Source organism: Myodes glareolus, chromosome 4 (genome assembly GCF_982192425.1).
Source record: "Myodes glareolus chromosome 4, mMyoGla1.1, whole genome shotgun sequence".
In the NCBI taxonomy this organism is placed as follows: Eukaryota; Metazoa; Chordata; class Mammalia; order Rodentia; family Cricetidae; genus Myodes; species Myodes glareolus.
In genome coordinates, this window is record NC_142029.1 from 121,653,341 (window position 1) to 121,680,027 (window position 26,687).

Sequence of the window (26,687 nt, forward strand, 5' to 3'; positions counted from 1 at the left end):
CAACAATGCTAACCCCAGGAAGTCAACAAACTCATGGAAGTTGAACAGTCAACTACTAAATCACCCCTGGGTCAAGGACGAAATAAAGAAAGAAATTAAAGACTTCCTTGAATTTAATGAAAACAAAGACACAACATACTCAAACCTATGGGACACTATGAAAGCAGTGCTAAGAGGAAAGTTCATAGCAATAGGTGCCCAAATAAAGAAAACGGAGAAAGCACACATTGGAGACCTAACAGCACACTTGGAAGCTCTAGAAAAAAAAGAAGCTGATTCACCCAGGAGGAGTAGAAGACTGGAAATAATCAAACTGAGGGCTGAAATCAACAAAATAGAAACAGAGAAAACAATCCAAAGAATCAATGAATCAAAAAGCTGGTTCTTGGAGAAAATCAACAAGATTGACAAACCCCTATCCAAACTAATCAAACGGCAGAGAGAGAACGTGCAAATTAATAGGATCAGAAATGAAAAGGGGGACATAACCACAGACACAGAGGAAATTCAGAGAATCATTAGATCTTACTACGAAAGTTTATATGCCACAAAGTTGGAAAATGTAAAAGAAATGGACATTTTTTTAGATAAGTACCATATACCAAAGTTGAACCAAGAACAGGTGAACAATCTAAATAGACCTGTTAGTCGCGAAGAATTAGAAGCTGTTATCAAAAATCTCCCTACCAAAAAAAGCCCAGGACCAGATGGTTTCAATGCAGAATTCTACCAGAACTTCCAGGAAGAGCTAATACCTATACTCCTTGACGTATTCCACAATATAGAAACAGAAGAGTCATTGCCTAACTCCTTTTATGAAGCTACAGTTACTCTAATACCAAAACCACACAAAGACACAACCAAGAAAGAGAATTACAGGCCAATCTCACTCATGAACATTGACGCGAAAATTCTCAATAAAATACTGGCAAACCGTATCCAAGAGCACATTAGAAAAATTATCCATTATGATCAAGTCGGCTTCATTCCAGAGATGCAGGGCTGGTTCAACATTCGCAAATCTATCAATGTAATCCATCATATAAATAAACTGAAAGAAAAAAACCATATGATCATCTCACTAGATGCTGAAAAAGCATTTGACAAAATTCAACACCCATTTATGATAAAGGTGTTGGAGAGACTGGGGATACAAGGATCATACCTAAATATAATAAAAGCAATATACAGCAAGCCGACAGCTAACATCAAACTGAATGGAGAGAAACTCAAAGCCTTTCCACTAAAATCAGGAACGCGACAAGGCTGTCCACTCTCTCCATACCTCTTCAATATAGTGCTTGAAGTTCTAGCAATAGCAATAAGACAACATAAGGAGATCAAGGGGATTCAAATTGGAAAGGATGAAGTCAAACTTTCGTTATTTGCTGACGATATGATAGTTTACATAAGTGACCCCAAAAACTCTATCAAAGAACTCCTACAGCTGATAAACACCTTTAGTAACGTGGCAGGATACAAGATCAACTCCAAAAAATCAGTGGCACTCCTATACACAAAGGATAAAGAAGCAGAGAGGGAAATCAGAGAAACATCACCTTTCATGATAGCCACAAATAGCATAAAATATCTTGGGGTTACTCTAACCAAGGAAGTGAAAGACCTATTTGACAAAAACTTTAAGTCTTTGAAGAAATTGAGGAGGATACCAGAAAATGGAAAGACCTCCCCTGCTCTTGGATTGGGAGAATCAACATAGTAAAAATGGCAATTCTACCAAAAGCAATCTATAGATTCAATGCAATCCCCATCAAAATCCCATCAAACTTCTTCACAGACCTTGAGAGAACAATAATCAAGTTTATATGGCAAAACAAAAAACCCAGGATAGCCAAAACAATCTTATACAATAAAGGAACTTCAGGAGGCATTACCATCCCTGACTTCAAACTCTATTATAGAGCTACAGTATTGAAAACAGCTTGGTATTGGCATAAGAACAAAGAAATCGACCTTTGGAATCGAATAGAAGACCCGGATATTAACCCACAAACCTATGAGCACCTAATTTTTGACAAGGGAGCTAAAGGTATACAATGGAAGAAGGAAAGCATCTTTAACAAATGGTGCTGGCATAACTGGATGTCAACCTGTAAAAAAATGAAAGTAGATCCATATCTATCACCATGCACAAAAATCAAGTCCAAATGGATTAAAGACATCAACATTAATCCGTCCACTCTGAACCTGATAGAAGAGAAAGTGGGAAGTAGTCTACAAGATATAGGAACAGGAGTCCTCTTCCTAAGTAGGACCCCAGCAGCACAGACAATAAGAGAAACAATGAATAAATGGGATCTACTGAAACTGAGAAGCTTCTGTAAAGCAAAGGACACTGTCAGTAAGACAAAAAGGCTGCCTTCTGACTGGGAGAAGATCTTCACCAACCCCTCATCAGACAAAGGTCTGATCTCCAGAATATACAAAGAACTCAAGAAACTAGGCACTAAAACTCTAATTAACCCAATTAAAAAATGGGGTACTGATCTGAACAGAGAATTCACAACAGATGAACTTCGAATGGCCAGAAGACACTTAAGGTCATGCTCAACCTCCTTAGCGATCAGGGAAATGCAAATCAAAACCACTTTGAGATACCATCTTACACCTGTCAGAATAGCTAAAGTTAAAAACACCAATGATAGCCTATGCTGGAGGGGATGTGGAATGAGGGGAACACTCATCCATTGTTGGTGGGAATGCAAACTTGTGCAGCCACTTTGGAAATCAGTGTGGCGGTTTCTCAGGAAACTGGGAGTCAACCTCCCTCAGGACCCAGCAATTCCTCTCTTGGGAATATACCCTAGAGATGCCCAAACATACTACAAAAGCGTTTGTTCAACTATGTTCATAGCAGCACTATTTGTAATAGCCAGAACCTGGAAACAGCCTAGGTGCCCCTCAATAGAAGAATGGTTAAAAAAGGTGTGGAACATATACACATTAGAGTTTTACTCAGCGGTAAAAAATAATGACATCTTGAATTTTGCATGCAAATGGATGGACATAGAAAACGCTTTACTGAGTGAGGTAAGCCAGACCCAAAAAGAGGAACACGGTATGTATTCACTCATAAGTGGATTCTAACCATAATTAAAGGTCTTTGAGCCTATTATTCGTGATCCTAGAGAAGCTAAATAGGAAGACGAACCTGATGAAGATTATTTACCTATCCGCCAGGAGGTAGGAAATAGTCAAGAGTCCCAGGTAACCTTGGGTGCATGGGGGGAGGGGTGGTGGGAGGGTTGTTGGAAGGGGAGAGGGTTAGAGAGAAGGGAGTAGGGGAGGAATGGAGAAAGCTCGGTTGACCGGGATGGGGGGAAGGGAGGAAGGATGAATGTGGGATCAGGGAAGAATATATTTCAACTAAGGGAGTCATATTAGAGTTTACAGGAAACTTGATTATATATGGGATCCCAGGTCCAAGGAGAGATCCCCAGATTGTTCTCTGGACAGAGGAGGGGGTGCCTGAACCAGCCTTGGCCCGTGACCATACTGATGAATATTTTGCTTATCACCATAGATCCCTCACCTGGCGTTGGATGACGATACAGATGGAGGCCCGCGTTGGAGCACCGAACTGAGCCCCCCAAGTTCCAAACGAGGAGCAAAAGGAGGAAGAAAATGACGAAGGACTGCGAGGGATACTATCACCCACTGATACAAGGGGTCGGATCTAATGAGAGTTTACCAAGGCCAGATGGACCGTGACTGAAAGAGCATGTGATCCAACCAGATTCTCTGAATGTGGTTGGATTTTCTGAATGTGGCTGGCCTGCAGTCTTTCCGAGAAGCCATTGACAATGACACTGGGACTGGTTTCCTCTGCATATACTGGATTTTTGGGATCCAGTCTGTTTGGATGCTCACCTTCCTGGACCTGGAGTGAGGGGGGAGAAACTTGGACTTCCTACAGGGCAGGAGACCCTGACTTCCCTTGGGGACAAAGAGGGAGGAGGAGAGGGAGGGGGGGAGTGGGAGGGCGTTGGGAGGAGGGGCGTAAATGGAAACTTTTTATAATTTAATAAAATTACTAAAAGAAAAAAAAAAAAACATCCTAGATGTACGTCAACAGAAGAACAGATAAAGAAAATGTGGTACATTTACACAATGGAGTACTACTCAGTGATAAAAAACAATGAAATTTGCACGCAAATGCATGTAACTAGAAAAAAAAACATTCTGAATGAGGTAACCCAGACTCAGAAAAATAAACATTTCATATACTCACTTATAAGTGGATATTAGATGTAAAGCAAAGGATAACCAGAATATAGCCCACAACCCCAGAGAAGCTAGTTAACAAGGAGAACTCTAAGAAAGACATATATGGATCCCCCCAAGGAAGGGGAAATAGACAAGTTATCCTGAGAAAATGGGGAGGGTGCAGGGTGTGTGTGGGAGGGTGGGTGGAGTCGACAAGGAAGGGCAAAAAGGGAGGGGGAGGAGAGGGAGGGAGGAGGAAAACAGGAGGGAATAGGATGGTGGAGACTGGGGAAGGACAGAGGGAGAGCAATGAAAAAGATAACTTGATTGTGGGAGCCATTATGGGTTTAGCATGAAACCTGGCACCAGGCAAATTCCCAGGAGTCCACAAGGATGACCCCAGCTAAGACTCTACGTAATAGTGGAGAAGGTGCCTAAACTGGCCTTCCACTGTAATCTGTAATCAGATTGATGAATATCTGAGTTATCATTATAGAACCTTCAAACAGCAACTGATGGAAGAAGAAAAAGGAGACGAGTCAAAGTGAAGGACAAGTAATAATATGAGCAAAGGGGGTCAACACCATAATGGGGATACCAAGAGAAACAGCTGACCTGAGCTAGAGGGAGCTCACTGACTCCGGACTGATAGTGGGGGAATCTGCATAGGGCCAAACTAGGTCCTTTGAATGTGGGTGACAATTGTTTGGATTGCGCAGTCTGTGGCGCCACTAGCTTTGGCTGTGGGACCAAGATTTATCCCTAGTGCTTGAACTGGTCTTTTGGAACCCACTCTTTTTGCCAGGATACCTTGCTCGGCCTAAATATGGGGGGAGGGCCTTGGTCCTGCCTCAAAGGTACATATCAGACTTTGTTGACTCACCATGGGAATCCTTACCCAGTCTGATAGGGATGGGGTGGGGGGAAGATAGAGGGAGCAGGAGGAGGGGAGAAAGTAGCAACTGGGATAGGTATGTAAAATGAGAAAAGATAGTTTTTAAAAAATAATAATGATTAATTAATTAAAATTTAAAAGGAAGGAAGGAAGGAAGGAAGGAAGGAAGGAAGGAAGGAAGGAAGGAAGAAAGGAAGGAAGAAAAGGAGGCTGCCACAAGCAGACAGGTCCCAACGGTACACTACAAGAAAATACAGGAAATTTCTTAAAAACAACTGTGGATGGCTGCTGTGCCAAGGGTAAAAAAACTTGCACCCAGGTCATGGGAATAAGGACTTCTATTTCTGCCAAAAAAAAAAAAATGAAGGTTTCAAGCAAAGACTCCTAGTGGACAAGCCTTGATGAGTCTTTACCTAAATGGATGGCTCCAAGTTTGAAAACCATTTTAACAAGATTAACTCATGTTATTCCTACCATAATCTTTTGGTCAGGAAAGCAATTTTAATAACCCCACTTGATAAGTAAAATAAAAGTTCAGATTTAGAGCCCTACTTTGAATAGCAGGATAATCTGAAATGTTAATTTTGAAATTTTCAAAATCTCAAAATTTTACTTCCCCTCAAACTATCTTTTAAGGTAAAATCTGTGCCTGTAATAACTATAACTCATATCCTTCCTAGCTATTACATAGAAAGTTAACAAAAAACTTAATCATTCCACCATCAGATGAAAAGCACATCTCCAGAGACAAGAAATGGAAATACCAATCAACAAGATTTCAGTTAAAAAAAACACAAGATTTTTACAACATTTAATTAAGCACTTCCAGTGTTTAATTTCATATTTCCTTGGGAGGGAGGCAAATCTCTCCAGGAGAAAGAAGCAAACCCCTACCTTTGACATACCTTCTTGCTTACAGTTTCCCAGGACAGCAATAAAGCTAGCTCACTTGTCCCTGCCCTTTCTTCACTCTTATTCAGAACCAGTGTGTATTATCTACCAAGCTCCTTCTGGTCTAATGTTACAGGGCCAGCCTTTTCCTCTAAACAGTCAGTGCGAATAAGAACACTTTATTTCCACAACTCAGAGGTGAAGTATGCAATGGCCATAGACCTACAATGAAGTCTGCCATCATTTTTCTCATTAGGGAGCTGAAGACATGCTGATTTCATTTGTCATTTTTTTTTTTTTAATTTCACAGCTTTGGGAAGAAAACTCAAGAATGTTATTCACTGATCTTCTAAAACTACAAGTAACAATCGGCAACATGGAAAAAGAACTGCTTTTTCTACCATGCTCATTATTTCTAAAACCTTCTATACAAAAATCTACATATGTAAGTGAAAAGATGGTTTACTATATCAAATAAATCATATTGGTTTTTTAATCACAGCAATAAGATGATCAGAAGAATACAGCAAAAGTTAAGAAGCCAAAGTACTTAAGCTATACAGATGGGAACTGTACAGATATAGGGGAGAGAGACAAAAGGAGGAAGAGGGGAGAGGAAAGGAGGGTGAGAAGCAAATAGTACTTGCCTTCAGGTGAGACATCAAATATTGAATAACCCTAGTCAGATGCTTTCATATTTCAAAAATTATTTTGGATTTTTTTTTTTTATTTCTGTCTGAAAGTCCATGTGAAACTTGTATATACTATAAGTGTTACATCTCTGAGAGGAAAGGTATTCTGGCAGTAGGAATACCAAAGTTCATACCACCCAACAAACCTAACACAAAATAATTTTTGGGAAAGACACAAGAGGGTGTTTGCCTCTGCTTGAGAGAAAAGCAGCAAAGAACTGAACAGGACATAGGGGTTTTTAGGGGAGGAAGACCTCTCCAGGGCGGCCTGATCTTGAGGCAAGTTCAGGAATTGCTGTAATTCTCTAGCCTGATCTTGGGGGCAAACTCATGAATTAATGGAATTCTGTGACCTGATCACAGGCTTTTTTTTTTCCACCTGTATGGTAGAGCTTAGCCACCTGCATCTCCAGACAGAAATGGCCATTAAAATAAAACTGTAAGAGCAGTCTTGAGGGACAGGGCCTGGGCCACATGCCTCAAGGGACTAGGTCTGGCTATCAGAGTAGTCAGGGCCTGGTCCCTCATTCATTGAGGGGCTTATATTCACCACATTAAAGCATGGTTCTGCATGTATAGCAGTTCAAGCAAAGTACAAGAGAAAGCAAGCACTGAATAAACATGGGCTTTCCTTCACCTGGCGGGGCAGAAATTATCTGCTGCTAACATTTCTGAAAGGCCTGACTCAAGTTACCCAAGTATTATAAAGATCTACCATGTGGCCGGATGTGGTGACACATGCTTTTAATCCTAGCACTCAGGAGGCAGAGGCAGGTGGATCTTTGTGAGTTCCAGGCCAGTCTGGTCTACATACGAAGACCAAAGCCAAAAAGATTACATCTATAACAACAATAGCCAAATAAATAAATAAATGAGTAGTTTATGTATTTGTATTTCAGTTCTGTCATTATTTCATTATCCTGCTTCATACAGTGACTATCGTTTGCCATCAGGTGACAATGAAACAAAGGCAGGTCAAAAATTGGCCAAACAGTACCAGAGAAAATCTATCTATATTTCACCCAACTGCTAATTTGAAATGTATCAATAAATGTATAGACTTTCCTGGCATCTGATGACAACTTTAAAAAAAAAATAAAAGGAGGGGTGGTCATTTAGGAACTAATGTGCTAACAAAGTTCTTTCCTTTTAGAAATTTTAATTCATTTTAATTAGAATGGATATTCCCATATGGGGAAACAAGGCACTGTGCAAGGTAAAATAGGCTAAAAGCTGATTTAAAAACAAAAAGAAAGAAAGAAAAAAAGAAATGCTTCAGCACTTACCTCTGACCCCAAACTGAGAGAAATAATCTCATCCTCAAATGCAGAATGTGTGTCAATATGGGGAGGAATTCCTGAGATAGAAAACATGACAATATCACTTCATCGTTCATCGTAGATTTAGACTACACACATGGAGTCTCACATAATTACGGTGAAAAGATTGGTTTTTTAGAAGGTACTATTATCTCAGTTAGCGGGAAACAGAGTGAATATGACTCAACAAAATTAAACTAAATCTAAACCAGGATAACTCAACATCAAAGTAAAATGACATTGAGAATTGACTTTAAATAAAGTCTCAGGAGTAACTGCTTAAATGGTCAATGTGGAAGACAAATACAAGTCATTCTTTTCCATAAACACTTGGATTCTCAAAAACTTGGACAACAGAGGCCATTAATACACTAAAGACTTAGTGTACTAATAATTAAGATACCACTTCTTCCATTCATCAGTCTGGCAAATGAGTAGACATTGGTAAAGAAACTGTAACTCAGAGAAAAGATACAAAGAAGAAAGAAACATCCTACTAAAGAATGTATAGACTGGTGGAAAGCCAGATAAGAAAACAAGAAATTCAAATACTTACAATATTAACACCACAGTACACATCTAAAGTCCTAGCCCCACGAGAGCTGGGAAAGGAGCAGCTCACGTTTTAATCAGTCTTTGAGGGCTGGGAATGTAGCACAATGACTGGGTTCCTGTTCAGAAGGACTAAGCTGTGGTGATATTTTGTTTGTGCTATAATAATAATGTTTGCTGGAAGATCAGAGTGCAATGCTAGCCACTAGTTAACCACAGAGGCCAGGCACTTGGGAAAAGGAAAGAGAAAGTGATATGGCTCAGCAGAGAGAAGAAGTGATAATCAGGCGAGGTACAGAAAGGAGCTCAACCCCTTTCAGCTGAAAAGTTAGCTAGGCAAGAGGTGGCTGTGGCTGGCTCCTTTGTCTCTCTGATCTTTCAGCATTTATCCCAATATCTGACTTCAGGTTTTTATTATAATTCATGCTACACTAGGTCCTATGTTTAATCCTCAGCATCACAATAAAAAATAAAATATAAAACATTCCATGATAAAAAAAAAAAAAGGTGGGACAAAAAGTGATTCCCTTTGTGTGTGTGTGGGGGGGGGGAACTCACTTAACTACAAATATCGGGTGAAAATGCTACTAATAACCTACCTATACCTAAGATTTTCACTGACAAATACTCCTAGAATTATCTTACACATTATAAAGCAGGAGGAAAAAAATCATCCAACCAGTTAACTTTCTTCCTTTCTGTGGCTAACATGCTTCTTCTATTATGCATTTCTTGTTTTCCAAGCTACCAACTCCCTGTCTGACATGTTGAGAGAGAAACAAAAACTACAAACAGCAATGTATATCCATTTAGTTATGTTTTATAATGGAAGCTCCTCAAGAAATGGAGGTACAGACTACAAGTAATAAGAAGTAATACAGATACTGAATATTATTGAAGCAGTCTAAAACTTAATTTGAGCTAAAATAAAAACAAAAAACACTGAATTTTGATCTTGAAAAGTTTCATAACCTTCTTAATTCTGAAATACACAACTGGGATATTAAAGAAGAAACAAATGGAGCTGGAGATATGGCTCAGTGATTAAGAACACTAGATACTCTTCCCAGAAGACCCAGGTTTAGTTTCCAACACCCACAAAGCAGCTCACAACCATCTATAACTTCAGTTCCATGGGACATGATAGTTTCTCTTCTGACCTCCTAGGGCACTACAATCACATGCGATTCACAGACATGCATACAGTCAAAACTCTCTCTCTCTCTCTCTCTCTCTCTCTCTCTCTCTATATATATATATATATATATATATATATGAAAATAGATACCCTAAAATAAAAGAAAATGCTTTTTTAAAAAGAAAAACCTACCATGCCCAGGCTCATATTGATTTATGGTCAACTGATCAGGTTTATGCTTAATGTAACCTTCTTTCAACCATTTTTCCAAAATACTGTTGCAAATATCAGGAAGACCTAAAGTTGATAACCAGAAAAGCAAAACACACTCAGAAACTATATATTTAACCGAAAATATAAAAGTAACACTGATACTAATCTGAGCTTTTAGTGTTGCGGTCAAAGCAAAAAAGATGACAAATCACAGGCAAAACAAATTAAAAATAGACCTGTAAGAATATTTAAAGTTTTTACACCATTGACACAATCAAATAAAAAGCACAAAATAATAATTTTACTAATAACAAATTTGACATTTTGTAAAGTGATAATAAACTTAATATACATTGAAATGCCCTTATCCAAAATCACTGTTTAACCTTATACCGGGCTGAAAGTAATCTTATATCTTATTTTTGATGTGCTTGTGTTTTCACTATGACTCATCACATAGATATGAATATTTTCCATTGGGAGCATCATATCTGCTCTCAAACATCCGCAAATTTTAGAGAAATTTGAATTTTATATTTTCAGATTTACAGAGACTCAACCTATAGACTTTATGTTAGAAATTAAATTGAATACTTTGTCAATTTTTAAATATCCAAAAGGCACATGTGAGAAATATACTATAAGTGGATGATAGAGAACTACTTTTATAATATGAAGCTATTCATCTTCAACTATGTACTTGAATAGATACACACATTTTGGATATGAACTCATTTCATAAAAAGTGAAGAATGTGTGTTAACCTGATTAGAGCACATGTTTCTAAAGGGAAGAAGAGAAAGAGGATAGAAGTAAATAGGAAAACACAAATGAAGTAATTCTAAAAAAGAAAAAATATATGCACTCAAACAGGAACTATAAACACAAGCATCACCAACAGAATATAAGTAGAAGAAAGAATCTCTGGTGTTGAAGGAACTATAGAGAAATAGATACATGGGCCAAAGAAAATGTTATATCTAAAACATTCCTGACACAAACATTCAGAAAATCTGGGACACTATGAAAAGACCAAACCTAAAAACAATAGGAAGAGGAGAAGAAGATTTACAGCACAAACACAGCCCAGAAAACATTTTAAACAAAATCATAGAAGAAAATTTTCCTAGCCAAAAAAAGGACATGCCCATAAATGTATAAGAAGCTTACAGAACACTCACCAAATAGATTGGATCAGAAACAAAAGAATAGCCACCACATAATAATCAAAACATAAAACATACAGAACACAGAGAAAATGCTAAAAGCTGCAAGATAAAAAGGTTAAATAACATATAAGGATAGATACATCAGAACAACACATGATTTCTCAAGGGCAATTCTAAAAGCAGAGATGCTAGATCAGACTACTATACCCAGCAAAACTTTCAATCATCATGAATGGAGTAAACAAGATATTCCATTACAAAGTAAAATTTAAAAAATTTCTATCCACAAGTCCAGCCCCACAGAAAGAACTAGAAGGAAAACTTCAATGCAATGAGGTTAATTAAACCCACAAAAACATAGGCAATAAATAATCTCACATCAGCATATCCCAAAGGAAAACCACACACACACACACGTTTGCACACACTACCAACAACAACAATATAAGAAAACAGCATCTCTCAATGTAAAAGGACTTGATTTCCCAATAAAAAGGCACAGACTAACAAAATGGATGTGAAAACAAGATCTGTCTTTCTGCTGTATACAAGAAACACACCCCAACATCAAAGACGGACGTCACCTCAGAGTAAAGGGTTAGAAAAAGATTTTCCAAGCAAATAACCCCCAAGAAACCAGCTGGTCCAACTATCCTAATATCTAATAAAGTAGACATCAAACAAAAATTAATCAAAAGACATGGGAAAGGACATTTCATACCCATCAAAAGCAACATCCATCAATATGACATCTTAATTCTCAATACCTTTCCCCAAACACAAGGACACCCACGGTTGTTAATATTAATATTGGGAGACTTCAATACCCTGCACTCCCTAATGGACAAAACACCCAGATAAAAACAGAGTAAATACTAGAGCTAACAGATGTTATGAACCAAATGGATCTAACAGATAACTACAGAATACTTCAAGCAAAACAAAAGAATATACCTTCTTCTCTGAACCTCATGGAACATTCTCCAAAATTGACCATATACACAGTTACAAAGCAAGTTTCAAAAGATAAAAGAAAATTGAAATAACCCCCTGCAACCTATCAGAACAACATGGATTTAAGTTGAATTTCAACAACAAAAACAGCAGAAAAACAACAAACTCATGGAAATAGAACAACTCTCTAATGAATGACTACATTGTAAAAGAAGAAATAAAGAAATTAAAGAATTCTTACAAATTCAATGAAAATGAATGAAGAATATATTCAAACTTATGGGACACAATGAAAGCAGAGCTAAGAGAAAAGTTTACAACATTAGTGCTTTTATCAAGAATTTGGAGAGATTGTATACAAGCAACTTAAAAGCACACCCGAGAACTTAGAACCAAAAGAAGCAAATACCAAGAAGAATAGATGGCAGGAAATAAACAAACTGGGGCCTGAAATCAATAAAATAGAAACAAAGACAGCAATAAAAAGAATCAATGAAACAAAGAGTTGGTTCTTTGAAAAAATTAGTAAGACAGACAAATCCTTCTACAAAATAACTAAAAGACAGAGAGGGAACATGCAAATCAACAAAATCAGAAGGAAAAGGGTGGACATAACAATAGACACCAAGGAAATCCAGAAAATCATTAAAAACCTATACAACACACAACTGGAAAATCTATAAATGACAGACAAATTTCTTAATAGATTTCACTTACCATAGTTAAATCAAGATCAGAACTAGAAATAGTCATTAAAAGTCTCTAAACCAAATAAAGGCCAGGGCCAGAATTCTATCACATGTTCAAAAAACAGGTAATACCAGTATGCCTAAAATTATTACACAAAACAGAAAAAGAAGCAACAATGCCAAGTTTATTATGAGGCTTGTCATCCTGATACTGAAACCACACAAAGACTCAACAAAGAAGAGAATTAATGATCAATATCACTCAACACAAAAATATTCAATAAAATACTTGTAAACCAACAAACACATCATAAAGAATATCAACCATGATGAAGTAGATTTTATCCCAAAGACTCAGAGATGGCTCAACATACGAAAATCAGTCAATATAAACAAACTGAAAGAAAAAAAAACAATGATCATCTCACTAGATGTTGAAAAAGTGATTAAAAAAAATCCAACACTTCTTCATTATAAAAGTCTTGGAGAGATCAAGGATATAAGGGATATTCATCAATGTAATAAATGTAATATATAGCAAGCCAATAGCCAAAAACAAATTAAATGGAGAGAAAAATCCAAGCAATCCCACTAAAATCAGGAACAATGAAAGGTTGTCTACTCTCTCCATATCTATTCAATATAGTACTTGAAGTTCTAGCTAAAACAGTAAAACAACTAAAGGAGATCAAGGGGATACAAATAGGAGAAGTCAAAGTATCACTATTTGCAGATGATATGATAGTATACATAAGCGATCCCATAAATTCTACCAGGGAACTCCTACAGTTAATAAACACCTTCCACAAAGTGGTTGAATACAGCATTAACTCAAAAAGACCAGTAGCTCTGATATAAACAAAGGATAAACAGGTAGAGAAAGAAATCAGGGAAACAACACCCTTCACAATAGTCACAAATAATATAAAATATCTTGGTGTAACTCTAACCAAGCAAGTAAAATACCTTTATGACAAGAACTTCAAGTATTTAAAGGAAAAATCGGAGAAGATAACAGAAGGTAGAAAGAGCTCCCATGCTCACGTATCAGTAGGGACAATGCAGTAAAAACAGCCCTATTATCAAAAGCAATCTACAGATTCAATGAAATTTCTATTAAAATCAAAAGATAATTCTTTACAGACCTTAAAAGAAAAATACTGAACTTCAAATGAAAAGACAAAAAAAAAAAAAAAGAGAAGGAAAAAAAAAGAATAGCTAAAACAATCCTGTACAATAAAAGAACTTTTGGAGTTAGCACCATCTCTGACTTCAAGTTCAACTACAGAACTATAGTAATAAAAAGCACATGGTAACATGGTATTGGCATAAAAACACATTGGTCAAGGTAATGCAATTGGAGGCCCACGCATAAATCCATACAACTATGAACACTTGATTTTTCTCAAAGTAGTCAAAATTATATAATGGAAAAAAGAAGTAATCTTCAACAAATGGTGCTGGTCTAACTGAAGGTTGATACAAAAATGCAATTTGAGACATATCTATAAATCTGCACAAAGTTCAAGTCCAAGTGGATCAAGGACCTCAACATAAGTTCAGATACACTAAACCTGACAGAAGAGAAAGTGGAAGACAGTTTTCAATGCATTGGCACAGGAGAAAACTTCCTGAAAAGAACACCAAAATCACTGACACTAAGATAGACATTTAATAAATGGAACCTCACGGAACTGAAAAGCTTCTGTAAGGCAAAGACATCATCAGTAGGAAAAATAGAAGCCTACAGAATGAGAAAAGATCTTAATAACCCTATATCTTACAGAGGGGTAATTTCCAAAATATATAAAAAAACTCAAGAAATTAGACATCAAAAAATCAAGTAAGTCAATTTAAAAATGGGGTATAGATCTAAACAAAGAATTCACAACAGAAGAATCTTAGATATCCAAGAAACACTTTTAAAATGTTTAATATCCTTAGTTATTAGGGAAATGCATATCAAAAGACTCTGAGATTTCATCTTACACCTATCAGAATGCTAAGATCAAAATCGCAACTGATAGCTCATGCTGTCGAGGATGTGAAGCAAGTCAAACACGCCACTCATACAGTCACTTTGGGAAATCACTATGGTGATTTGTCAGAAAAATTGGAAATCAATCTACTTCAAGACCCAGTTATACCACTGTTAGGCATATATCCAAAGGATGATCAATCATACTACAAGGACAAGTGCTCAACTATGTTCATAGCAGCTTTATTTCTAATAGTCAAAACCTGATAACAACCTAGTTGTCCTTCAACAAAAAAATGGATGAAGAAAATGTGGTACGTTTGCACCATGTAGCATTACTCAGCTGTTTTTTTTGACATCAAGAAATTCATAGGCAAATGGAAGAAACTAGAAAAAAAAATCGTCCTGAGTATAGTAACCCAGACCCAGAAAGACAAACATAATACACACTCACTTATAAGTTGATAATAGCTGTAATGAATAATCATGCTACAATCCGCAGACCCAGAGAGCTAAGTAATAGGGAGAAAGTAACTTGGATCTCCTTGGGAACGGGAATTAGAATAAATTTTGTGGGTGGACTAAGGGGTGGATGGGGATGGGAACAGAAGTCATGAGGAGGTATGGGATGGAGAAAGTATTTAAAGAGATGACTGGAAAATGAAGGCATTTCAGAGTGCAACGGAAACTCTGAAGAATCTACAAGGATAACCCCAACTAAGACTCCTAGCAATAGGGATATAATACATAGCCTGAACTGGTCATCTCCTTCAATCAAGCAAGACTTCCATTAGAGGGATTGGGCCACCAAACTAGCCATATAACCTTTGACTTATAACCTTTCTTGCCTATAAAATGTGCTGGGATTAAGGTAGTGAAGAAATTGTGAGAGTGGCCAACCAATGACAAGCGCAGTCTGGGAACCATGCCACGAGAGTGAGCTCACCCGACACGGCCTGAAGCACTAGGATCCAGAGGCTGAGGGGCCCAAAGATCTAGGACAGAAGCAAACACGACTGAAGAAAAAGATGTCAATGTAATGATACCTAATGATATTCTGCTATACTCATAGATTGGTGTCTAACCTAGAAGTCATCAGGGAGGCTTTATCCAGACACTTGTAGAAACAGATGCAGAAACCTACATTCAACCATTATGCTAAGCTTGCAGAATCCGGCTGAAGAGAGGGAAGAAAGATTGTGCGAGTCAGTGGGGTCAAGGACACTCACAGAAACAACTAACCTGTTTTTTTAGGAGCTCACAGAGACTGGACCAAGAATTAGGGAGTCAGACCTAGGCACTCTGTATATATTTGACAGTTGTATAGCTTGGTGTTCTTGTAGGACACCTAACAGTGGGACCAGAGGCTATCTCTAATGTTTCTGCTGGCTTTGGGGACCCTATTCTTCATACTGGGTCATCTTGCCCAGTCTTAACACAAGAAGAGGTGCTTAGTCTTACTGCAACTTGATATGCCATGTTTTGTTGGTATCCATAGAAGGTTTGCCCTTTTCTGAATAGAAATGGAGCAGTAGATGGGGAAGCAGAAGGGAAGTGGGGGAAGAGGCTGGGGTGCTGTGGGACAATGGTCTTTTAATCTTTTATCTTGTATTATTTTAATAAAATGCTGACTGGCAAGTAGCCAGGCAGGGCAACCAGGCAGGTACTAGAGGCAGGGGATGAGAACAGGAGAATTCTGGGAAGAAGAAAGAAGCAGTCTGCAGTTGTCACCCTGATGCAGAGGAAGCAAGATGAAAATGCCTCGCTGATAAATGCACCAAGCAACATGGCTAACAAAGACAAGAATAATGTGCTACTTTAAGATGTAAGAATTAGTTAATAAGAAGCCTGAGCAAATAGGTCAACCAGTTGATAATTAATGTAAACTTCTGTATGTTTCTTTGGGACTGAATGGCTATGGGACCAAGTGGGACAGAAACCTCTGTCAACACTGGGAGAAGATGAAGGAGAACTGCAGTCAGAATGCAAACTAAATAAACAAATGAAGGAAGGAAGGAATAGAAGTAGACAAGAGCTTCGACTTCATCCGTATACTTGAACTTTTATAACTAAACCAGGCCACTTATTGAATGAAAATGCTCTAAATTTAACCAGTCACCTCAAAAATTGACCTACAGATGACATGCACCTCAACTACTATAGATTTCTTATATATCACATCATTCTTCCCATGCCAGTATCTGCTGTGTATTAATATGTACTTACCACCAGGTAAGGGCTTATCTTTATCCACAGTGTTGTTCTCATAGTGGAATTCATAACCAAAATGTTTAACTCTTCTGTGTTTTAAGGACTTTTGAACTGTATAAAGAAAATAAACTGCTTGAAAGAAAAGGACAGCACACTTCATATTTCACTCATTATAAGGAGTTGTTAGGTAATGACAACTTCTCCTAATTGTTAAATTTCCTGTTTTAATAGCATTACCCATTTTGTTTATATTATTTGTTTCATTATGCTTAAAACACCTATTAATGTGAGAGGAATATGCATATATCCTGCCACTCACAGGGTTGCTAGTTATCTGGAAAGAGGTGAAGCAGCTCTGATGGGATGTCCTATACCAGTTAGTGCCAGAGAAAATGTTGTGATCCAGGTCAGTCTACAGCCTTCTCAGAGACCCTGATGAAACAACTAAAGGAACACTAGCTCTGTGTCCTTGCCTAGCAGCAGACCTGGCAAGGTCTAGTACAGGGTCAAGGACAGGGTCATGAAGGAGTCAAGGTTTCAGATTGTGGGAATCTGACTTCTCCCCATTGAATAGACTATATTCTCAGTCCCAGTCCTGAGTGCTTAGTCTGTGACACATGAGTCAAGTCAAGAAGTAAACAAGATTTTAAACAGTGGAAGATCTGATAAAAGCTATGTTAACATTCCTCAGACTAGAGTTTAGAACAGGTTGCTAATACAAATGTTATATATAATACTGTTGTTAAGAACTGTTAGTGTGGCTTGCCTATGTCCAAGCTATTTCCAAGTGATCTTGTCCAAGCTATTTCCAGTGATCTTGAGGAAACAGTAAAATGCCAATAAACCTATGGTGTACAATGAAAGCAAGAGCAGAAACAGGATATTTTCCAAAAATCTAATTTATGGACCTTGTAGTTTTACTTACAATTCTGATTGCCTGTGTCTGCTGTCCAATTAACACTTTCCAAAAGCATTTTCTCATCCTCAGAAGAAATAATTTCTTCTACCACCAAGAGGCCTGGAGGCAAGGCTTGAAGCCCCAACTTTTTCCATTGTGCTACAAGAAAACAAATTAAAATACTCATATACAAAATCTGAACTCCTGGAAAAAATAAATTTCTGCACCAATGTCAGAAAAGCTCTAAATCACCATTTTCAGAAATGCTGAAGGCCCACAGAAAGTGCAAAAGCAAAGATCAAGATCAGAGTTGTACTGTACTGTAGTCTTTATAGTTCATTTTAACAAAGAATGGCACTCAAGTCTTCTGTTTGCACATGATTGAGTCACTTTGTAAACCTCATTTGAAGAACAGGTTTTTCATATACTTATAAACTGTTACTAAAAAATGTCAAAGGTAAAAACAATACAAAATGGGAATGGAAACCGCAGGATCAATTCATTTAATACTGAAAAGGCTTTAACAAAGTTCAATATTCCTTTATGATACAATCTCTGAAGAACTAGAAAGTACCATACCCCAACATATAAAGACTATATTTAACAAACCTATGGACAATTATGCGAAACAGAGAAAAACTGAATATATTTCCTCTAATATCAACAGCAATGAGACAAGGGTGTCCTCTCTCCACTAGGATTCAATATAGGGTTTGAAGTCTTAGCTAGATCAACAAGAGGAAGAAATAGAAGGGGTTCACCTAGAAAAAGAAGCCAATATATCTATAATTGTGTCTAACATCCTTATCCAACAGAAAAAAATTAAAATTCTTTTGGGTATATAACCAGAAGCAGGATAGCTGGATCATATGAAAACTCTATTTCAAACTGTCCACATTCTTACCAGCAGTGAGTAGGGGCTCCTCTCTTTCTGTATCAGCCTTTGACCCCAACAGGCACAGCACAAGCAAACACACCAGCATAACATATGTATATACACAACAGCATATACATGTACACACACACACACACACACACACACTTACCCTCCCACACACAGAGAAATTGATAGAGACTCCATAAGAAGAAAGCTCACGCAAAAAATGTAAGCAACTTCAAGGTACCTTTTTCCACATAATTCGAGTACAGAATAATCTTCTGCCCCAAATCATCAATGATTTCTTTTCCATTGAGGTTAGCATATGCTTTCTTGGATTCTTCGATAGTTTTGCATATTACAAATGCATAAGGTTTATTAGGTGGCATTAAGAGAGCTTCCATGGGTCCACAATTCTCTAAAGCCAAAAGCAGTTGCTTCCTACTCACACCATTACCAAGACCACCATTGGCAACAACCAGGCTCTTTAAAAAAAAAGGGGGGGGTGGTGAGATAAGTAAAAAGCAATTGATATGACCTATTTATTTGAAAATAAAATAAAATCATTATTTCAGAATATTGTAATTAAAATTGTTTTTTCCCTTTGGTTATTTGGTTTGCTAGCTTCATACAAAGTATATAAACCAATTTACTGAATATTTTGGAGGAAAAGTTTTCCTATGTTATAAACATTTATTTTTAAATAGTTTGCAATGGTGATATATTTATTTCTTCATAACCAGAAATGAAGGTTAAAATCTAACTTCCTATTATGTTCAGAAATACAAATCAACATAATGAAAAAGAAGGAATGAAGGCTGGAGAGAAAACATGCAATCAGAGTCACATGATATATTTTACTAAAGAATAAATGATTTACATTCTTTGACCTATTTAATGCTAATTAGCATAATCTCTAAAACAAAGTAAACTTATTGGGTAATATGAGACACACTTTACAGAGCAAGAAACTATTGAGCAGAAAACCAGGTTAAGGGATTGAGGGAGCACTCTGGGTCATCTGGAACCATGTTTACCAAAAAGTAAAACTGAGGAACTGGATCAAAGAAAATTTAATTGCATGTTCAGAAACCATGAGAAGTTTCCTGCTCAAATAAATTAATTCAGTCAAAGTAATTTAGTCATATTGTAAGTAAACTTTTTACCTTTATAAATTTCAAGATTACTTCCTGTCACTTTGCAAACTTTAGTCATGCGATGTGAGGGAATGAGGAAATTCTCTTTGCCTTATTTTGAGGTTTATAGTCTAGTACCCTTATAGTTTCTATACTTAAAACCTGTTTAAATGGTGTTAACACAATTTATCACCTATTATTTCTGAATCTTCTTTTAGTGTGTGTGTCTGTGTGTAGGGAAGGAAGGGGATGTCTGTGGGGTGTCTGTGTCAGTGTGCAGGTGCCACAGCACCCATGTGAAGATTAAAGGACAACTTTCTGGAGTTATTTCTCTCCTTCTACCTCATCAGGTCCAAGGATAGAACTCAGGTTGTCAGGTTTGTGTAGCAGGCACCTGTATCTCCTGGGACATCTCACTGGTGTAACCAATTACATCTAAAAACATTTAAAAAAACAAAAACGAATGGAATGGTTTATTCTTATCAATTTCATCATTTATATCAAGTGTTGAAAATGTCCTTAAAAGAATATTACAAAATTTATAAGTCATGTAAATTTCTGTAACACAGCCTCAACTTGGTTTATTTAACAAACTATTAAAATGTGAGGCCCATTCTTAGCTCACAAGACATGTTCGTTCTGAGTACAATAGTTTGCTGATTCTATGAGTTGTACTAAATTCAAGATTAGTAAATTAATGTTCATTTATTACACAATGAGGATATCTACAACATTCCTTGAAAAGGATGTAACAGTATTATCATCAAACTGGATAATAAAAAAGAAAAAACTCTCTTCCCCAGAGGACAGCCATATACATTTGTACAAACAAGTATAAGGATACACATAATAAACTCACTATTACAATACCACATTAAACAGCAAAAAATTTATTCTCATATTATTTTATCATGGACTTCATTCAATAAGATATTTTCACTAAAATATTGTAACAATTTAGTTATGTGTGGCCACCACTACAAAAAAAAACACTCCCATTTCCCTAAATCTGAATCAGAGACAAAAAGGAAAAAAAGTACTTTTTTCTATTCTCATGTACTTAATTCAACATGATTAAAAAGACCAGCAACCAATTAATTCTTAGCAGATTCAGCAGCAAGCCCAGTTAAGTGTCCTCTAATTTCTCTCTAGACAAAATCAATTCAGTTTAACACTAGTTACCTAGTGAGAACAACAGAACCCACAGGCTCAGTCCTGCAAGCCTGCTCCCCTCAGCAGGAAACTATCACCTACACTTCTGACAAAAAGCTATAACTCAGTTCCTGAGATTATCTGCTCAGGGGCTATTAAATTACTAGAACAGCTCATAGAACTCAGTGAAACACTGCTCACGGCCACTCATTTATTATATAGGTTATTAAAAGGCAGCAATCCACTGCCCTCCCTGAGGACACCACCCTCCAGCAAATTACACATGCTCCAATATCCAAAAGCTCTCAATTCTGTCTTTTTATAGTTTTATGGCACCTTCTACACAGGCATGACTGAATATATCATGGGCCACTGGTTGCTATGGTTTATATATGTGAGATGTCCCTTACAGTCAATTCTTTGGATACCTGATCCTCATTGGATGGCACTGTTTGAAGAGGTTATGATTATATGTAGCCTAGCTGGCTGATACTGGATAGTAGAGGTGGGGCTTGTAGGCTGTAGCTCCATCTAGCTTCTTCTCTAGCCAATTCCTATCTATCATTTTAAGATGACTAGCCACTTCGGACACCCAAGGCCATAGGACCCAGTACTGCAGTAATGCCTTTTCTGCTATAATAGACTGTAGTTTCAAAATGGTGATTAAAAAAAAAATTCTTCCTCCTTACTCTGTCAGCTATTTTGTTGTAGTAATAATAAAAGTAACTATCACAGTGATCAGCTTCCCTTCCCCAGAGAAAGCTTGGCTAAGATCCAACTCTCCAATCATACTTAGGTGTCTGCAGTGGGCAGAGGTCACTCAGAAGCCATTAGTCACTTCATTAGTAAATAAAAGAAAACTAAATTCATTCCTGAGGGTCTTTAGCATGAGTTTAGTATGGCATATATACTATATCCAGTTTAGAAAAAAGCCAAGGCCAAAAGTAATGTTCATATCTAAACAAAGAGAGAAGTGAGTTACATTGAGTTATAATCTAAAGCTCAGGAAACCTCACAATAGCTCATAGCATCTCACTTAATTATTTCCAACAGAAAAGAAAAGGTTTTCTAAATAAGGACTAATGAATATAGTTTATATTATATAACCAAAATACTTTGTAAAATAGGGAAGGTAAGAAAAAAGAAAGATTATATTAAGATATTGAAGATATACCTTCAAGTTTCTATTCAACCATATACTAGTTTATTTATATTGAGGGAAATTAACTTCTCAAAGATGATAGTTTTCTCATTTAGCTCATAAAGACTTTTAGAGAATTAATTAAACATAATAATGAATGTTAAGTTTGCTTTACTAATTAAAAAGATTTAATATATAATTGCAACATGCTCTAGTTCAGTGGTTCTCAATCTGTTGGTCACAATTCTTAGAAAACCCATACGTCTGATGGTCTTGGGAACTGAGACACTACGCAGTGGCAAAATCATGGTTATGAAGTGGCAATGAAAAAATTTCATGGTTGTGGGTTCCTAAGACCATCAGAAATATGTTTTCCTATAATTGTGAAATACATGTTGAGAACCACTCTATTTCAATCCACACTAAACATGAATTCAAACTACAGACCATACTAATAGAAAATGAGCACATCCTATCACATGTATATTTAATACAGGTGCAACATATCACTGAACAAATTGCAGCTTTGAGCTACACTTCACAATATTAACATAATACATTTGAAGATTGATACAGCTATATTCAAGTGATAATACTTTAAGGTCACCTGAGTGGGATAAGATACTGCCTGGATGCCTTCATGTTTCAGCAACACATGCCTGGCTTTACTCTGTTTCCTTAAGAATTTCTTCTCAATTTTGTTAAGTTTTAAGCCACCTTTATGATTGATGTTCATAGTAATACTGTAGAAAAGAGGGATAAAAAGAGTAAATCTTGAAAGTCCTGAAGAGATAATTATATTATTAATATTTTCTATGTTTATAAAAATTTGTTTTGTTAAAAAAATTAGTTTCAACAACCTAGAAAAGTGAATACCATTTTTTAAAAAAAGTGAAATACTTCAGAAAGTAAAAGAAATTCATGACAAGTCATCTGTTAGCTTAAGTCCTCCACTGTGATGTAAACTGTGGGAGAACAAGAATGCCAGCATATGGTACATACCCAGGAAATATGGCGGAAGAGTAACGGAATGTTGAGTGAACATTTATGCCTATTATGACCTTAGTGCCCTGACCATACAACTATAATACACCGCATAGCATTGTGGGAACTTCTAAGTTAGCTGAGAAAAACAAATACATACTAAAAAAAAAAAAAAGGAGAGAGAGAGAGAAAGAAAGAAAAAGAAAATATATGACATATCTTCATATAATTAACTACTAATAGAATTTCCGTTGCTTGTGTCATAACTACAGACAAAAACACAAAATCAATGTAATTGAAAAAATTGGGAAGATTTCAAATTAGAAAGATCAGAACATACGGATTTTTTTAAAAAGAGGTATTCAGTGAGGTAACAGCAAAGGATAAACAGAAATGTCCATCAACAGCAGTGAAATATCGTAATAAATTGAGAGGTTTTGTTTTTTCTTTCTTTCTCCTTATTTTGTTGTTCTGTTTTGAAACAGGGTGTCACATATCCCAGGCTGGCCTCCAACTTGCTACAAGGCTGAGGCTTGTACAACTTGTACAACTACTACAAGGCTGAGGCTGACCTTGAACTTCTGATACTACTGTATTTCAAAGATGTACAGGCTGGCTGGTATTACAGGTGTGCATCCCTCAAGTCCAGTATATGCTTATTTGTTTTGTTTATTGAGACGGTTACTCACTATGCAGCCCTAGCTGACTTAAGACCCACAAAAGCTATCCTGCCTCAGCCTTTGTGTGCTGGGACTACAAATTTGCACACCATGCACATAAATATTTTAGAGCAGCAAGTGTTTACTGAATCTCTAGTTCAGTGCTATACACTTCAAAGTTAACAATCAAAATAAACTTAAATAAAATTACATTTTAAAACAACTGGGGGAACAGTCAAAATTAATTACTAGACTTCATTTAAGAAAAGAAGAAAAATAGCATTAGTTCAGTTTCCTAGAACACAGAGTACATGTTGGACGGTAAAGTGAGTAAGGCAGGCTGGTTGAACAAAACAGGTCAACTGTGATGAGAATGAGAAGACCTGCAATATCCTATCTGCAGCAAGCAGAAAGCCTAATCTAATTTACACTGGAGACATAGAAGGAAAGACACAGGGAGAGGGGAGAAAGAAAAAAAAAGTTCCATAAGATCAACAGGCCTTGGTGATTACTGAGATGTGAACAGAGGAATCAAGGTCACTGCACAGTTGCTTGGATGCACCTTATGTGTGACAGAAGTTAGGTCACCGGATAGTAGCCATGATAGTAGTTCGGTGACCTCCAGTCTGAGCACGTTCCCTGTTGGTAAGGAGAGTGTAGAGACATAAAGGCTCTGCTACTAGCTAAGCACCAGTACATCTTCCCTGATCCTACCCCAACTGGCAACTGTACTGTGCCCATCCCTAAGTCAAAAAACAGAGAGCTGTGGCTGGAGAGACAGCTCAGTGGTTATAAACACTGACAGCTCTTCCTCAGTACCCGGATTCAAGTCCTAGCACCCACACGGTAGTTCACAACCATCTATAACTCCAGTTCCAGGAGATCTGACACACTCTTCTGCCTTCCTTGGGCCCCAGACATGCAAGAAATGCACAGATACACATGCAGGCAAAACACACAAACAGAAAATAAAAATAATATTTTTTTTAAAAAAGCTATCAATCAACACACATAATGTGAATCTTTTGATTGTAACACACTTCTTAGCAAACACTAAGAACAAACCTAGATTTCTATCAAACAAGGCTTCACATACATGTTTTTAAAATATGAGAAATCAGTGATATGAGTTGGTTCCAAGAGAGGGAAATAGGTATGTGAGTAAGGAAATTCATGGCTTTTGAATTTATAAGCTATTCAAAATGCACTATCTATTTTAAAAGAACAGAGAAACAGTTAAGCAATTAGAAAAAAATTTATCATACCCCTTTCTAACTTTCTAAATTACATATTCTATGTTGCTATTTTTGCTTACACTTGGTGTTTATTATCTTTTCCTACAAGTGCATAGAAATTTAACTGCATGAAGCAGTGATTTAGTAATATTCACCGGGTAGCACTTAGCACTGTTTAATGATGTTTAATGATGTGATACCCAGTAGCAACTCATTATTTTTTGTTTGTTTGTTTTATAAACATAGTAGAATTTGCCATTTTAGCTCCTAAACTTCTCTTCTCCAGAATTCTGATTTTGGCAGCCATCTTCAACAGTTTCCATAACACCAGATGTGTATCCGGATTACATGGATGTGCTGGACTCAAACTCTCACTACAGTCTTGGATTCCTGGCATACAGTCTTGGATTCCTGGCATACAGTCTCTCTTAGTGTCCTCATTGTTGTCTAAGTTCTCTGAGATTGTGGTTTGTAGGCTGGTTTTCTTTGCTTTATGTTTACATGGGAAGTAGAAAGAAGAAAAAGACAAGCTCTCCTAAGTAAATTGGGAGCATGGGTACCTTGGGGGAGGATTGAAGAGGGGAGGGGAGAGGCAGGGAGGGGAGCAGAGAAAAATGTAGACCTCAATAAATATCAAGAAAAAAGAAAGAAGAAAAAAAAACGTTCAGTGAAATCGACCAAAAGCACAGACTGACACACACCACCCTCACCCTACAGGCAGAAGGGTTGATCAAGAAGCGTGTAAGTCGCAAAAATATGGACGAACGTTTACTAGCTTACCTTTGCTTCACAGAATTGATGCTGACTGGAAAAGAACTAGAATCAAGTGCTGGTCTCCAATCACAGAAGCAGCTAATACAGGCATCCCTGGGCATTTATCCCACGCCAAACACATGAACACTAGATCCTACCAGAGCTGCCAACACCGCTGCATGCCTTGGCCCATAGACTGCACCCTATCCTACCTGGGTGGGCCCACGCTGGCCAAGACAACAGACAAGGAGCTGCCAGGAATAAGCTTTGGTTTGCGACCCTCCGTCACCGCTAAAAACTGTTACCATACTCTTCTTTCTCTCCTCACCAGAGGTTTTTACCTCACCGATGCTTTTTCTCTATCGTCAGCCCCACTGGAGCTTATACAGCTAGGCAACCGCACTCACACCGCCTCACCTGGGCGCCGCCATGTTGCGAGACGGGAGGAGCCAGGGGCGGAGCAGCCCCTCGGCTAATCATTCCGGTCTCTCGGGATTTACCAGGTCCTCCGGCAGCCGCTCCTCAAGGGCCGCTCAGCATAGAAGCCCCGCCCCCGGCACGCTTGCGCAGCCGCAGTGCGCTCGGCTCCTGGGCTCTGTAAGCGGCCGGCGCCAGCCTGGGTACTCAGGTCAGTATTTTCCCAGCTGGACCTGAGGACCGACGTGCTGACGTCGCGCCCCTCCCCTGCTAGGTGGGGCTGACGGAACTTCCCTGGACTGGCGCCTGGCATTGCCTTTGCAGATCAGCTGAGGGCCAGGGACTCTATGGTGACATCTAAAGAGGATTTCGATTTGATTTCTTTTTGGCAATGCGATTGGTCCTGGGACACACCTCCAAGACAAAAATCTTTTCCTTTACTTGTGTTGGTGCCTTTGTACTATGTCTGTGACTATTCCAAGGATATTGCTCAACCAAAAACTTAGA

The 26,687-nt window shown here is 37.6% G+C and overlaps 1 protein-coding gene across 4 annotated transcripts in view; it reads right to left on the reverse strand.

Annotated features, from left to right (window-relative positions):
* Positions 1-26,334, reverse strand: part of Alkbh8 (alkB homolog 8, tRNA methyltransferase) — a 77,226-nt gene extending 50,892 nt beyond the window's left edge. The window contains exons 1-8 of one of the 4 annotated variants that reach the window (XM_087905906.1): positions 25,791-26,220; positions 24,338-24,414; positions 22,740-22,875; positions 18,951-19,188; positions 17,854-17,985; positions 16,944-17,039; positions 9,907-10,011; positions 7,992-8,062 (exon numbers count right to left, since the gene is read on the reverse strand). In XM_087905906.1, the coding sequence (XP_087762032.1) occupies positions 7,992-8,062; positions 9,907-10,011; positions 16,944-17,039; positions 17,854-17,985; positions 18,951-19,188; positions 22,740-22,868 (771 nt within the window). In that variant the 5' untranslated portion in view covers positions 22,869-22,875; positions 24,338-24,414; positions 25,791-26,220. Of the gene's footprint in view, positions 1-7,991; positions 8,063-9,906; positions 10,012-16,943; positions 17,040-17,853; positions 17,986-18,950; positions 19,189-22,739; positions 22,876-24,337; positions 24,415-25,790 lie in introns of all 4 variants that reach the window. The other 3 variants (XM_087905905.1, XM_087905907.1, XM_087905904.1) reach the window with 3 other exon arrangements.
* Positions 26,335-26,687: the final 353 nt, after the last annotated feature.